The sequence below is a fragment of the Xiphophorus couchianus genome, chromosome 19 (genome assembly GCF_001444195.1).
Source record: "Xiphophorus couchianus chromosome 19, X_couchianus-1.0, whole genome shotgun sequence".
Taxonomy (NCBI): Eukaryota; Metazoa; Chordata; class Actinopteri; order Cyprinodontiformes; family Poeciliidae; genus Xiphophorus; species Xiphophorus couchianus.
In genome coordinates this window covers 22,957,431-22,972,223 of record NC_040246.1, presented here as the reverse complement: position 1 = coordinate 22,972,223, position 14,793 = coordinate 22,957,431, and the positions used below count along the sequence as shown (strand labels likewise).

At 40.9% G+C, this 14,793-nt stretch overlaps 2 protein-coding genes and 1 long non-coding RNA gene across 3 annotated transcripts in view; 1 reads left to right on the top strand and 2 right to left on the bottom strand.

Annotated features, from left to right (window-relative positions):
- Positions 1-450: 450 nt before the first annotated feature.
- On the bottom strand, positions 451-2,482 carry gpr65 (G protein-coupled receptor 65). Its single transcript, XM_028001081.1, has 2 exons — positions 2,446-2,482; positions 451-1,430 (listed from the first exon to the last, which is right to left on the bottom strand). Exons 1-2 carry the CDS (start codon positions 2,480-2,482, stop codon positions 451-453), a joined length of 1,017 nt encoding a protein of 338 aa, XP_027856882.1.
- A 1,338-nt stretch (positions 2,483-3,820) lies between these two features.
- LOC114134325 (uncharacterized) overlaps positions 3,821-14,793 on the top strand; it is a 42,415-nt gene continuing 31,442 nt past the window's right edge. Inside the window, exons 1-2 of the long non-coding RNA XR_003593370.1 lie at positions 3,821-4,133; positions 4,599-4,656. This is a non-coding gene — a long non-coding RNA (uncharacterized LOC114134325). The remainder of the gene's footprint in view (positions 4,134-4,598; positions 4,657-14,793) is intronic.
- Positions 7,768-14,571, bottom strand: LOC114134322 (B2 bradykinin receptor-like). Its single transcript, XM_028000847.1, has 2 exons — positions 14,013-14,571; positions 7,768-10,255 (listed from the first exon to the last, which is right to left on the bottom strand). The coding sequence occupies exon 2, from the start codon at positions 10,252-10,254 to the stop codon at positions 9,229-9,231; it is 1,026 nt and encodes a 341-aa protein (XP_027856648.1). The 5' UTR covers position 10,255; positions 14,013-14,571; the 3' UTR covers positions 7,768-9,228.

Here is a 14,793-nt window from a genome sequence, read left to right as displayed (position 1 = left end):
ATACTGGCCACTCTGGTTTGAAGCTTTCCGTCTGGGTCTTTGTCCTAAGGTAGTTCTGGTGTCGTCTGGGCGTATGTTTTGGGTCATTATCTTGAATTAAACCCTGACTAACTATCTAACTAACTAACTGCAGGATGCTGCTGCAGTTTCTCTCATCCTGTACAAGCCACCGACCCTGGAACCAGAAAACCAGACCCAGACTGTCAAGTTTCCTCCGACCTAAGAACCTGATGGTCTTGAGCTTTTTAGTAATTAAAAGAACGAGATCGCGGATAGAAAAATGAGTTTCTGCCTCAGGATGTCTGACTGTAGAGACAGGATGAAACACTTCATCATTCAGGAGGAATTTAATATCAACTCATGTCTAAAGGAGGTTTATGTTCAGCTTAAACTCTGAAATCACTGGGCAGCTGAATTAAAACCAGCTGATTCTGCAAAAACTTTTCCTCTTTAACTTATACAGTTTATCCCTTCCGTCCTTTTCTGCTTCCTCAAGAAGAAAAGCAGAACCTGTTGGATGTTTTCCTGCCCTGTTCTGGTGATGAAGCAGTAGAGCAGAGGGTCTGCCAGGCAGTTCATGGTCGATATAGCAGTGCTAACCTTGTAAATACAGAGGAACCATTTAAAACCCTCGCAGCCATCCAACAGCATGCGGACCATGAAAGCAACATGGATCGGTCCGAAACAGACCAACAGGCAGAGAAGAACCATCGTCAGCAGCTTGGAGATCCGCAGCTGTTCTTCGTCCATCGTGGCTCTGTTGGCTTTCACTGCCAGGTGTGTTCTCCAGGTGGAGAAAAAGGCGATGAGAACCGGAACCAGGAAGCCCAGGAAGAAGCGAGCGATGCTAGCATTAGCCATGGTCTGCGACAGCGGGAGGAAGACGTAGCACAAAGAAATCATGTTGTTTTCATAGTAGGAGTCCTGCCAGGTTATGGTGCACACATTGAAGCCCATCACCAACACCCAAACGGTGACGGAGGTCACGGCGGCGGTGCTGACCTTCCTCGTCCAGGCGAACCTGAGCGGATGAACCACCGCCAGGTAGCGGCTCACAGCGATGCAGCAGAGGAGAGCCTCACTGGTGTAGAAGTTGGTGTGGAGCGAGTAGATGGAGACCAAACAGACGTAGCCTCCGTGGGTCCAGACGCCTCTCCACAGAAAGTCCATCCACAGGGAGAGGCCAAAGGTGAAGGTCAGGTCAGTCAAGGCCAGATGGAAGAGGTAAACGCCAAGGTCGTTCTTCTGCCTGATGTGCTGACGCGACACGTACAGGGAGAAGGCGTTCGCAGGGATGGAGATGATGATGACGGTCAGGTAGTAGAGGAGGAAGAGTTTCCTGCCGAGGGGCGTTTCCACCGGGAAACACCCTGAAGCAATGGCCGCCAGTCTGGTTCTCCATGGCAGATCGCAGGTTTTAACGCCAACCTCTGGTGGAAAACAGGAGGAGGAGAAACTAACAGCTCACTGATGGAAAACTTATTTACTGACATAACATTTACTGAGTTCACTGTGTGCCAGACTTACCATTAATATTTAGAAATATTAAAGTTCTGTCACAGGTGTTTTACTTTGACAAATCTGTTTCTTAATTTCTTATGTTTTTTTTAAATAAGATAGTTTGGTGACATAAAGGTAAGATTTGTTACTATTTCACATCTAAACACATTCAGATATTTTCTCTCTTTCTGCAGGTGTAGAGCCAGATGTTTCTTCCAGCTTCTTCCTCTCAATTCCATTCAGTTTATTTGGATATTGCCAATTTACAACTAATTTCTCAAATCAATTCACTTTGTGATGATATTTTAATGTACTTAATAAGGTCCAATGTGTTTAAAATGAGAAAAGCCCACATCTGTCACATCCTCTGGTCAGTGTTTCCTGTTTGTCCAAACGTTTCAGAGAGAAATTATTTAGAGGCAACATGCCAAAACCATGTTGGAGCCAAACTATCAAAATTCTCAGAACTAACTTTTCCCAAAAGGATTTAAAGTTCAATCAAAAGGGGAATTTTGTCTGAACTCCGACAGTTCGGTCAACATGTAGCTGTTCACAGCTGCATTTCTCTGGAAACTTTATAGCATGTATCTGTTCCATCATTTTGTGCATCACATACCATAATGTGTTTGTTTCTGAGTTAAACTACACAAGTTCAATTTAATTAATTCATCAGACCCCCACAAAGAGAGTTATTGCATTTTTGTAAGTGAAGCATTGAACTTCTGGATGAAATGAAACATTTCCAACATTTCTGAGCTGCTATTCTGGGTGAAAGGATCTACACCCGACCCGTCCGGAGGAGACTCATCAAACATTAGTTCTGGACAATAACTTGTATGAAATAAATAAAATACTATTTCTAACGAATTAAGTTCAGGGTTTTTTTTCAGGTTTAAAACTCTAAGCTGATCACTTACAGTTTTCTCCTGAACTCCGTCCACATACCTGCAGCGTAGATTAGGCCAGCTTCATGTCTCTTCATCAGTCTGCTTCCAAACGAGCAATCAGGAGAAAAACTAACAGAGGCCAGTTTTAATCTGCACACAGAGTGAGAGGCTTCATGTTTATTGCATCGTTACGTTGGTGATGATCATGACTGCCTGTTGGTTATTAATGCCATGTCTCCATGTTGCACGTATCAGCTCTACATGTCCCTGTTTAAAATAAAAGCCCATTTACCTTTAAAACATAATTCTGATGTAATTTTCTGTCCTCCACAGAAACAACACCCAGATCTCTGAGTTTAGTTTAGTTTTTAAATATAATTGGTAAAAGTTTCTCTTTGCTCCTCATTAAAAACATGGAACTGCCTGAAACATGTTGCAGGACTTCAGTGTTCATGAAGGATGGACATGTGCTGATTACATTATGTGAAGGATAACAGCGCCCCCATGTGGCCAAGCGGGAGAACATGCATGCAGAGTTTTTAGGTTGTCCACTTTATTTCTCCAAAATGAAATGAAAACAATGAGAAGATTAGAATGTTATATAAACAACATTAAATTTAATACAGAAATGTGGGTCTGTCTATGTTGTACTTTACTTGGTCTGGGCTCCTTTTGCATGAATTACTGCTTCAATGCAGGGTGGCATGCATTGAACATGGCATGCACAGGCTGATGGAGGACATCAGCCTGTGGTTCTGTTCAGGAAGTCTAGATGCTTTAATAACAACTGCAGCTAAACTTAGTAAGAAAAAAAAATTGGTTTTAGTATCAGATCAAATCCCAAGTGGTGTTTATCAAACTGGTAATAAATCATTCCTAATCTGTCCAAAATCCACTTTTCAGAAGGACTTTGGACCATCTTAGCACTCCATTTGTTTTCCTCTCAATCTCTGATTCAGGAGGAGTTTAGAACAAGGAATGGATCAGCTGCAGGCGTTTCCCGGATCCGTCTGTATGTGTTTCGTTCCTGAAGTCCAGCTGAAGGTCAGACGTTATGAATCTGTCTTTGCTGCAAAAACTTCTTGTTGAGTTTTTATCTGCTTTTTGTGCACTTTTTTTCTACCATAACTTTTCCTTCCACTCAATTTTTCATTAAAAAATATGCACACAATAATTTGTGAAGAGTTATCTATTTTCGCAATTAACTTGTGTGTGTAGACCCGTGAAAAACAGACAAGTTACATATATGTGAAAACACTGAGAATAAAATCAGGCATCCCAACATAATTTTTTTACCTTAAGTTTCTCATTGTAATAAGTTATTTAGTGTTATTTCAGCTATTCAGCGCGATTCCACATACAACCGCTGGGGGGCGTCTGTCGCATTGGTGGCATAGAGAAGGTTGTGCACACAGAAGAAGAATAAACCTTCCTGTTAGATGCTAATAGAAGCTCAACGTGTGTCTCATCTTTTCTGTATCACAGGTCAGTAAAAATATATCTTGATGCATAAATATTGATTATCTTTAGGAGTTGAAGAGGTTATTGAATCGGGAGTCAACTAGTGAGTCACGTTATCCAGTTTATGATGAGTGTTGTGTAGAAAACGGGACATAATTCCGGAGGCTAATTTATGCTAATGCTAGCGGCCTGTGTAGCTGTGCTGAGCTAGCTGAGAAACAGCTGAAGGACTGCTGGATTCACCTTGAACTGGTTGGATTTTATACATTTCGAAACAATTTTCAGGTAAAGGATTTTAATCTCTTTATCTGTAAAATGGAGATTTCTTTATGGGTTATTGCAAAAACCATCGGAACCATATTGTTACGACATTCATAACTAATGGCTGTTTATGTGTAAAGCTTAGTAAAGAGGCGCAGCATTAAAGGAGCATTACACCTTTTTCAGTTTTGTAGTTTTTTGTTTTACTATTATTCAGTAAAACAATACAGTTAAAAGCTAAGATGTTTAAATATTAAAATATATTTTATTTGTGTAGAAAAGTTGTAAAAGCTATTAATAGTTAAATCAAATTCATATAATTTTATTTTGATTGTTAGAAATACAGTACAAAAGGTTTGAAAAAACAGTACTTCATATTTGATATGAATTACTGAATATGGAGAATGTTCATTATAGAGAAGAAGAATAAACCTTCCTGTTAGATGTTAATGGAAGTTCAACGTGTGTTTCATCTTTTCTGTATCACAGCGTCAAACGTTGAGAGGACAAAATAACCATTTACCCTCAGCACATCCAAGGTTGCCAGGTAACATGTGACTTACTTTGCTTATTCAGTGTCTACTGAAATGCAGTCTACCGTATGATATATATATATATATATATATATATATATATAATGGTAATGGCGAACCAACCAGACATTGTCGTAGTGGATAAACAACAGAGGAAAGCCGTTGTGGTAGATGTAGCAATACCAAGCGACTGCAACATCAGGAAAAAGGAGCAGGAGAAACTAGAGAAATACCAGGGCCTCAGGGAGGAACTGGAGAGGGCCTGGAAGGTGAAGACCACAGTGTTGCCTGTGGTCATCGGGGCCCTCGGGGCAGTCACCCCCAAACTGGACCAATGGCTACAACAGATCCCAGGAACAACATCAGACATCTCAGTCCAGAAATGTGCAGTCCTTGGCACAGTCAAGATACTGCGCAGAACCCTCAAGCTCCCAGGCCTCTGGTAGAGGACCTGAGCTCAGAGGATAAGAACCACCCGCGGTGGGTGAGAAGGGAATAATATACATAGTGCTGCTGAGGCTTGCAGCTGTTTACAGTTCTGCCGCAAAATGTTAACATTTAGAAGCTGACAGGCTGCCAGGTCAGTAACAGCTCGCCAAGTAAAGCATGCAATGTTTACAAAACACAATATGTGCAGATTTATTTCAGGAATTCTCTTGAGATCATTTATGTAGTCTTAAGTGCTGGGAAAGGGGAAAGATTAAATATTCCCACTATACTTATAAAAACTCTTGGAAGATGTGTTCCTTAATCTGCAGAAAAAAACATAAAGAAATATCCTTGAGAGAAATATCTTTGAGAGAAAATGACTACGTCTTATTTGGGTTAAAAAAGTTCCTGCAACAAACAACTTTGATATAAAATAAAGAAAAAGTATAAAAATAATGACTTAACCTGAACATGCCATGAGGTCAGACGTTAAGGTGTGTCAGCTCCAGAACAGGAATGTCTTCATCCAAGGTCCACATTTCTAAATAAACTCAATGAATGATCAGAGCTTTTTGAAACTTTAAGAAGATGAATTTCTAATGATTAAACAACAGATTAAAAACTATAAATATTTTTGTTGTTGAGCTCAGCTGTCTATTCATTCAACAATTTAACAGCAAAAAGTAGACTTCCATTTAAACTGTTGCTTTTTTGTCAATATTATATTATTTTTAGTTAAATTGTCAATTAATAATTACAGACCCTGAAGTTAATTCAATTAAATTTTAATCAGACCCCACCACTAATGAAGACATTAACAGATTGAGTTAATGCATCTCTCTCTCTCTCTGCAGTTTTTTCTGCCTATATATATATATATATATATATATATATATATATATATATATACACTGTATGTACAGTATATGTATGTATATAATAGTTTCAGGAAATTTCCTCAAACCTTCCCAAATTGACCCTGTTTCTGCTAGAGTGAGAATCTGATTTTCTCAGGTTGTAAGAAGAAGAAGAAGAAGAATTACTTTATTCATCCCAGCAGGGAAATTATTTTGAGAATTGTAAACACCATGGTGTCAGCCACCACAGAGGAGGTGGAGACGTTTCCCTCCACCAGAGCAGAACGGCTCATCTGGGCAGGAGGAAAGGCAGAACATGCTGTTGGTTTTTATTTACAGTCACCACTCCCTCTGATTCAGCAACAGGGCAATCAGTGGCTCAGGAGTGTATCCAACAAACATGATCAAATCTGAAAAATTTCCACAGTATTTATTCAGACATGAGCAAAACCAAATCATGTGACTGAGAAACGCTTCAGTATATTTGTGTCTCACACAGTAGAGGCTGACATCAGGACACAGAGGACTCTATGCTCCAGTTTGGATTGGATGAGAAAAAGTTTAGCTCACAGAGTCAGGATGGAGGCCCAGGAAGACTCTGAAATAGATTTGCTTACTTGACTTCATGTCTGCTGTAAATTGAAGAAATAAGGTCTTTTTTATTATATGTTACAGAAAGAATAGCGTTAACAATATAAGTATTTCTGTTAATGTGCTAGTGAAGAGTGTGAACCACCAGAGAATAACGGTTAATTCCCACCAGGCCTGTTAAGTGTCCTGTAGTCTAACTCTAGTCCATTTTCCAGAAAGTGCGGTTCGTTTGGGGAAGTGTGAATGTGTAATTAAACTCTGATCCAGACCAAAAAACAAATCTTAGTCTGGGTTCTGTTGAAGTGAACTCTGGTGCAGTTCCAATGCAAAAGTGAACACCAAGGAGAATGGATACCGCTTCAAAAGCATGAATTTTACTACAGCACAAGGCATTCTGGGTAAATGCAACCAAAATAAATATGCTAGTCTAGCATTGTCTTGTGGTCTTTTGCCAAAGATTAAAGAAAAATCCTCCAACCGTTAAAATCGGACACCACTCCATTTCTGTTTCCATCTGGTGAAGAAGGAAGTTGCTCTCAGTGTCTTCAGAGGCTTTTGTGTCGTTTCCTTCAGTGGTTCTTGATGGAGCGCCCCCACAGGCCAGGAGGGGAACAGGTTGGTTTGACTCATAGCAGAGAGAGAGAGAACCACAGCAGCTGGAGGTGGAGCAGATGTTGAAGTTTGAGTTCCCAGTCGAACCGATTCTAAGAGAAAACATGCTGAAGATCTGAGTGAAGAGAGGGTGCCATTGGTTCTCAGGCATGTGGAGGAAGCACCTTATTGTTGATTCATGAACTCTGACCTTAACCGAGGCAGTGAGGCCTGCAGAGGTTTAGATGTGGTAGTGGTGGTTGACCAGCCTCTCCTGCGACGGTTCTCCACTGCTCCATGTTTCCTCCATGTGTGGATGATGACTCTCACTCTGGAGTCCCGAAGCCTTAGAAAGACTTTTGCAACCCTTTCCAGCCTGATAGATGCCAATAACTTTGTCTATTATTGTTTATTTCTTTTAGATGATATGTTGCTTTTTGAGATACTTCAGTCATCAGAGAGATAGTATTTATTAGTCGTATTTGCAGGTCAATAATCAGACCTGCTTGCATATTTAATCAGAATTAATATCTGAAAATTATAATGATGAACTTGTGAAAGACGTCTGTATCAGTGAAGAACATCACATCACAACCCCTTAGAGCAGGGCTGGTGAAGTCTAGTTGGGGTGTTATGGAAAAACCTTTCCAAACTCTGTTAAGGTGAAAATCACTGTCAAGTTTATTAATAACATGCACATGATATGAGAGCTTACAATATAAGACACTCAAACAGGTCAGAGTAAAAGTCGAGTTAAGCTGTGACAGAGTGAACATCATTTTAATACGAAGAACAAAGAATCATAAACACATGAGGCTGACGTGTTTCTGTCTGGATCTCCAGGACAGCTGACGTCGGCCGTGGAGCTCACACTAGTTCATTTGGATTAAGCATTGCAATGAAAACATCCCATGACATGAACATCAGATTAACAAAATCATAAGATAAGATGCTACTTTACTGAAACTTCTAGATGCACCTCTGATCCAACACGCCTGAATCAAAGGGCTGAACTCCTTCGTCAGTCCTTCCTGTCTGGCCTGATAGCCACTCTTTTGATTAAGGCGTGTTGAAGCAGGGATGTGTCCAAAAGCTGCAGCAGTGAGGCTCTCCTGGACCGAACTTGGGCATTCCTGTCTTAAACCAAAATAAAGAACAATGCTTCCAGAACCATAATAAGGCAGTTAAACAGAACACTCATCGATGGTCCAGCTAAATGTGAGAATCAGCTGTTTGCACCCATCCTTGCCAAGGTGTTGCTCTCCAGCAGTGTGACTGAGTCAAACTGCAGAAAGTTAAGACAGAAAAACAGCTTGGAAGACATTTAAATACATCAGCAGAATAAATTCTGGGTTTCCTGAGCTAACTGTACTAATGTTGGCACATTGCATGGAGGTAAAGTTAATAAGTCTTGGATTACCAGTTTATATTTCTGAAGCTACATGACAAGAAACCCTGTAACAGAGCAGAATATATGGAGCCTTTACAATGCAATCCAAAGTCTGTTTCCATCTATAGATTGCTTCCATTATCCTGATTCAGTCCATTATTTCAGTGATATACAACATGCGGTAATGCTGTTTAATTATGTAACAGAGTTGATATTGAATTATTCTGAAAGCACTTAAAATAAAACTGGGTGTGGTAGAATAAATGATTTTCTATCTCACTTCATGCAAAGATGTGTTAACAAATAACCAGAGCAAAGAAAAACACAGAACTGAACTGGTAAATAATAATACCCTTAGTCTTAGACTAATACTGACTCTAATACTGATATATTCATAACATCACAAACATATGACTAAGTATACCTTGGCTTGTAAAAGTTAAAGCTTTTACAGAAACAAGATCATATTTTTTTCCTTTCTTTTTTTAATTTCTCTGCAGAACTGTTGGCCTTATGGTCTCACTGTCTGTACATCAGCTCATAAAGACAACTCTGAAACTGGACCTGTAGACGTGAAAAGGATCAATCTGTGGGTCACTGAGTGACATGCCTTGGTTTGATGTTACCTTCCACACAGATTACAATTGGTAATCATTCCTTCAGTTAACAAGTTTAGTTTTTAGTTGTCTCTTCTCTAAGTAAATGGAAAAAAAAAGTAAACTCATATTCTAGTTGATAATCTGTTGGGATTTAACACTTCGTAGAAACCTTGTACTTGTAGCTGTTAGGCTGATGGTTGCACTGCGTTTTTGGTCCCACTGCTTGAAGAGTTCCTTCAGTTTGTCTCTGAAGTTTCTTCCGACAATGACGTAGAGGATGGGGTTGAGAACGCTGTTGAAGAACGCCAAGTAGGTGAAGATCTGCCCACAATAGTACAGGATTTTCTTATGCATACAGCCTGTCAGGATATAGGCATATTGGAGATTGGATGGGATCCTACAAAGATGGAACGGGACCCAACAGATCAGGAACGCCAGCAGGACGGCCAGCACCAAAGTGTTGGCCTTGTGATCATTTTTTTTTGCATTTACTCTTTGGATAGATCTGTTTCTCAGAGCTTTGAGGATGTTGACAGTGCAAAACAAAATGATGGAAATGGGAATAAAAAACCCTAACACCAAAATCATCCACTCCGATATAACTTGATTAGGTTCACTACAAGTAGTAATATTTCTGTCAGGTGCCAATTCTATGTTGATAAGTCTCGGAACACTGAGAATTAATCCCAGAATCCAAACCACAACACAACTAATTTTAGCAAATTTTGGGCGACGCATTCCCCCATGGAACAGTGGATGGACCACGGCCAAATAACGATCAATGCTAATCAGAACCAGGAAGTAGATGCTGCAATAGACGTTCATCAGGATGCTCATTTTTACGATTTTGCACATGGCAAGACCAAAAATCCAGTCAAACTTATTCCAAGCGTTGACGGCCCAGAAGGGCAGGAAGGAGACCAGGAACAGGTCGGCAGCAGCCAGGTTGCTCAGGTAGATCTCAGACACGGTGCAGGGATTCTTATGGAGGATGAAGACCATCAGCACAAAGATGTTCAAAACAATTCCCAGAACAGAGATGGACAGGATGTACGCTGGGACATAAGTGAAGGTCCAGTTGTTGGGTTCAAGTGAGCAATTATTAGAATTTGTCTGGTTTGGTTCTTCAACCATGGAGCTGAAGTTAGCCACCATTCTGAAGAAAGATGCAAGCAAAAGGAACAAAAGAAAACGTTAAACAATGTGAAGTTAGATTTATTTTTCAGACTTTATAAAAACATCAACTGTGATGTAAATAATATAATGAATAATAAAATGTTTAACTGGTGAAAATATGTTCCCATTTAGCCAAAAGTTCATCCAATAAACAGAAGAACACTTCCCCAACCTTTAAAATCTTTATGTTGCTAGTGGGTGTAGCAGTTGATTGCACTAATGCCTTGCAGCAAGAAGATCTGTGGTTTGAATCCAAGCTAGAGGTCCCAGTGAAAGAGGGGTCACTCTAGTTTGCCCTGAGGAGGAAGTGTGTGCATGATTGTTTGTCCTGTGATGGGCTGCTGATTTGACGGATAAATGTGTACAAAAATCATCAATGAGTGGATGATTAAAATATTTTGATCTCACATTGCGTAAGCATTTAATGACGGTCTCACCCTCTCCTTTTGGTGTTTTATAGAGAACAAGGGAGCAAAGAAGACAAATGTAACTGACAAAAACTGAGCACAGGAAATAAATTACAAACTTAATCTAAAATAACCAAGACTGTACAGAACTAAGGCAAAACAAAAACTAGGCTGATTTAATCACAGAATAAAACTACACGCCCACAAACCCCCCAAAAACAAAGATCCTGACATCACCCCGTCCCAAGGCGGATACCAGACCTGGTTGAAGTCTAGAAACAGAAAACAAACCAGGCCAGGCTGGACCTGAGAAGGAGGGCCAGAAACAAAACAAACTACAAACACATGTTCATGGAGGATGACCAAGAGGTAGGCTAATGGAGTCACAAGTTACAAACAAGATTTGAACCATGAAGTGGTTCAGAGAAGGCCAACAAGAAGATCTGGAGAATGACTATCTGCAATGAAGGTGTCCACAGTCTGGAGGCTTGTCACTGGCAGCAGAGCCGCTGAATCTCTGGAGGCTGGAAACTAAAGGATCTTGCTGGGGGACGACTGGGTGGTGGCAGCTCGGCTGACTTTAACTCACAACAAGACTCAGGACCTGGAGACAACCCATATAGAAGCTCTGCGGCCTGGGACCCATGAAGTGGCTCTACTGGTGATGGAGGGATTGATGCCGATAAGTGCGCTGCAGACGACAGAGCTGCTGCAAGTCTTTGGCGAGGCTTTTAAAAGCTTTTGAGTTCTGAGGCGTGGGGCTAACTGAGAGTGATAGAGGTGGTGGCAAAGAGGACGAGGAGCAGTGAAAGCGAAAGCCTGGTCTTCTGGAGAAGCTGAGGGAGTGTCAACCAGACTCCCTGGAGAAGCAGGGGAAGCGTCTGCAGCGGGCGGATGGGTTAGCTGGAGGAACAGAGACATGTGGCTTGTGGGATGTCTTGGCTAAAGTTGCTTGGTGGTCCCACTCTGCCTCTTCCAACAGCTCCACTGACCACAGGACATAGAGCTGAGGAACTCCTTTCTGCAGCATATTAACCGACGCCGGCATCAATGCTCCGCCATGATGAACAAGGCTTGGCCAGAGTTCTTACTGAATGACTTGCTCTCTCTCAATTGCTCTAGCACTAGGATGGCTCGGCTTTCGAGTCCTTCCCATATTGGCTGAACAGGGCCAAAAGACCCTGAGTCCACCCTGACGACTCTGATGGCTCAAATTAGCCTCCATTCATCCATTCTTCTATTCTTCTATTGTTCTATTGTACATGTGGTCGTTGACCGTCAGGCCAGAAGGTAGGAATGTGAATAGTCCATGTTGGGGGTGGGTATCTATGATACCTACGACTAGTCAGTTTAGTTTTGAAGCATACATGAAGTGTTTTTGGAGAGATGTGACCTTTTGCAGCTGATCCATGATGTTGTGCTGCATTATCCAGGTCATTTTGCCAAATGTACATAGAGTTTGCAAAACATACAATCTGTTTCAAAAAATATGCAAAGGTTTTTCTAAAAGAAATGAGTAATGTTTCTCTTTGAAATAAAGCTAAGAGGGTATTAATTGTGTTGATCCACCTCAAAAAAATCATGCAAAAAGTGTAAGCAAAAGAAATCTGGGAGACTTAGCACATGCAAATTTGCATGCAGCCTTTTGTGCTGTGGAGGATAAATAGGTGACTGCTTCACCTATTTAGTTCACAAGAACTAATGGCATTTATTTCAGTCATAATCTTGCGGGGGGTGGCCAAGGTTCCATCACTATGTGACAGCTGGTCAGCAAACCTGGCAAACATGATTGACATGGCAGCACTGAATGCACATGTGCTTTATCAGGCATGCATTGGGGTGCAGGAGAGACGGGTGGACTTCCTGGTTGAGCTTGCAAAAGAGTTCGGTAACTCTCATGTGAGTGAGAAGAAGGCACACAAGGAGAAACTGCTTCGGCAACAACCTTCCACACCCAGCTCAGGCAAAAGGGCGAAGTGTCAGGTCAACCATCGATGCAGGATGCGTGTCCTGAGGCCGAAACATCATCAGTGACCCCTCACACCCCCACCATGGACTGTTCTCCCTGCTGCCCTCTGGAAAGAGGTTCTGCAGCATCCGGTGCAGGTCCACCTGGTTCCGAAACAGCTTTTTCCTACTTGCCATCAGACTGCTGAACTCTTAACTGGACTGCACTCAAAAACTGGTCTCCACTTTATACCTTGCACATGTACAGAGCTAAATAACTTCTATTTCACTGTCAGTCCTGCACTTTATATTTTATATTTAGATTTATATTCATATTTTATACTGTATTTTATTTTACTCACAACATTGGAGCCTCAAACATTATCCTGAGCCGTATGCAACGAAATTTCGTTCTGTATACACCCTGTGCATTGAAAATGACAACAAAGTCTAAGTCTAAGGAACAATTGTGCAACTGTGAGATGCGTTGAGGCCATTACCAGGGTACTTCTAAGGTAATGGCCCTATTTACTGAACAAAAGCACCTGCTAGATAAAATCCTTCAGGCCAGTTGGACTATCTAAGCCGAAATAGGTATACGTCAGAAAGGACTAAATCAAGCCATTCTAGTGCTAGTTCTGCAGCAAGAAGCAAGTCTGATTGGTCCTTCAATCATGTTTGGTGTTGATTGGACCCAAATGCAGGCAGCTTGAAGCTGTGAGTAGTTGGTGGAAGTTTAATAAAAAACACCACAAGGATTAATAGTTGGGAAAAATGGGGGCAGATAATATTGTGTATAATGGGAGGATCCAGTGAGTTAATGAAAGGGACGTAGTTAAATTCAGGGAGTTTGAATTCTGGAACCGGTACTAATTAGAAAACGAGCTTCAGGAGTGAGGGGTGAACAGAAAGCAGGCTGAGGGAGAGAGAGAGAGATGGCACAGGGGGAGTAAACCCCAGCAAGGGGCCAGGAAAAACAAATCTAACTGGGACAAAAAATAATTAAACTCAGGAAACAAACCAAATCTAACTAACAAAGAGCTGAACTAAAGTGAAACAGAAGCTGATCTAATCAAAATAAGAATAACTCAGGCAAACATAAAACACATGAACAAAACCAGAAAAACCCAAAACAACCCAAGATACGGCAGTGTGTGGTTTAAGCCTTTAGTACTGCACTGTAACAGTCGACTGTATACTGACATAAATACATTAGTAGGGACAGTCTGACATGCTGAGGAAGTCAAAACAATTTAAGAGAGATTGTTGTATATCTGTTAATTTTCTAATTATCCTCATGCTTTGCAAAGCAGTAAATGTTGCAGAATGTTTAACATTCATGAATAAAAGCAAAAAATAGCAAAGTATAAATTTGTTGCATACCTTCAGGTGGACAGACCAATTTCTCCCAATGAAAAAAGAAGCAACTCTCCTGCAGCGCCGATGTTTCTAACTACTGTTTGACAAGGACTTGCTTGTTTAAGGAAGCATCTGATGCTGAACAGACATCTGAAGACATTTGCTTCATTCCCACCCCTCTCCTCCTACTGGATAATGACTGCCTTTTTTCTACCAGTCCATTGAATGTGGGCTGTAATGTTTATTTCTTGTAACAATACTTCTTGGCATGTTATACAGTTGGAGAGCCTGTTTGTGTCACTTTAGATAGTGCTACTTCTGTCAGGAAATGAATTTGTGGGTTAAACAGATTAAGAATGTGGGGTAAAATCATGAAAACATGTACAGTACTCCTTTGCAACCAACTGTGATGATCAAACATAAAAGAAAATCCTGTTTACCAGGAAGAGAGTTGAGAGGGATCATAAAGCAAACAGGACAACTTTTCTCACAGAAACTGAGAGTCTGACATCACAGACTGTCCAAAGGCCAAGTCAGGGACCAGGACGTTTCACAGGAATGTAAAAACAAAACGCTCTGTTGGGTGGCATCACCCTGAGTCAATATTCACTGGCTGACTCTGAAGAGTGGCTGGAATGTGCAGAACACACAGAACTCCCCAGAGCATCAATAATTTTTGCACAACTCAATTTTGCTTTTATTGAATGAAAGTGAAGACATTATATAATGCATAATGCATTTTTTAGCCTCTTAGGAATATCCTGAGCATTCATGCTTACAAAAGTACAGTGAAGTCTGAACGATC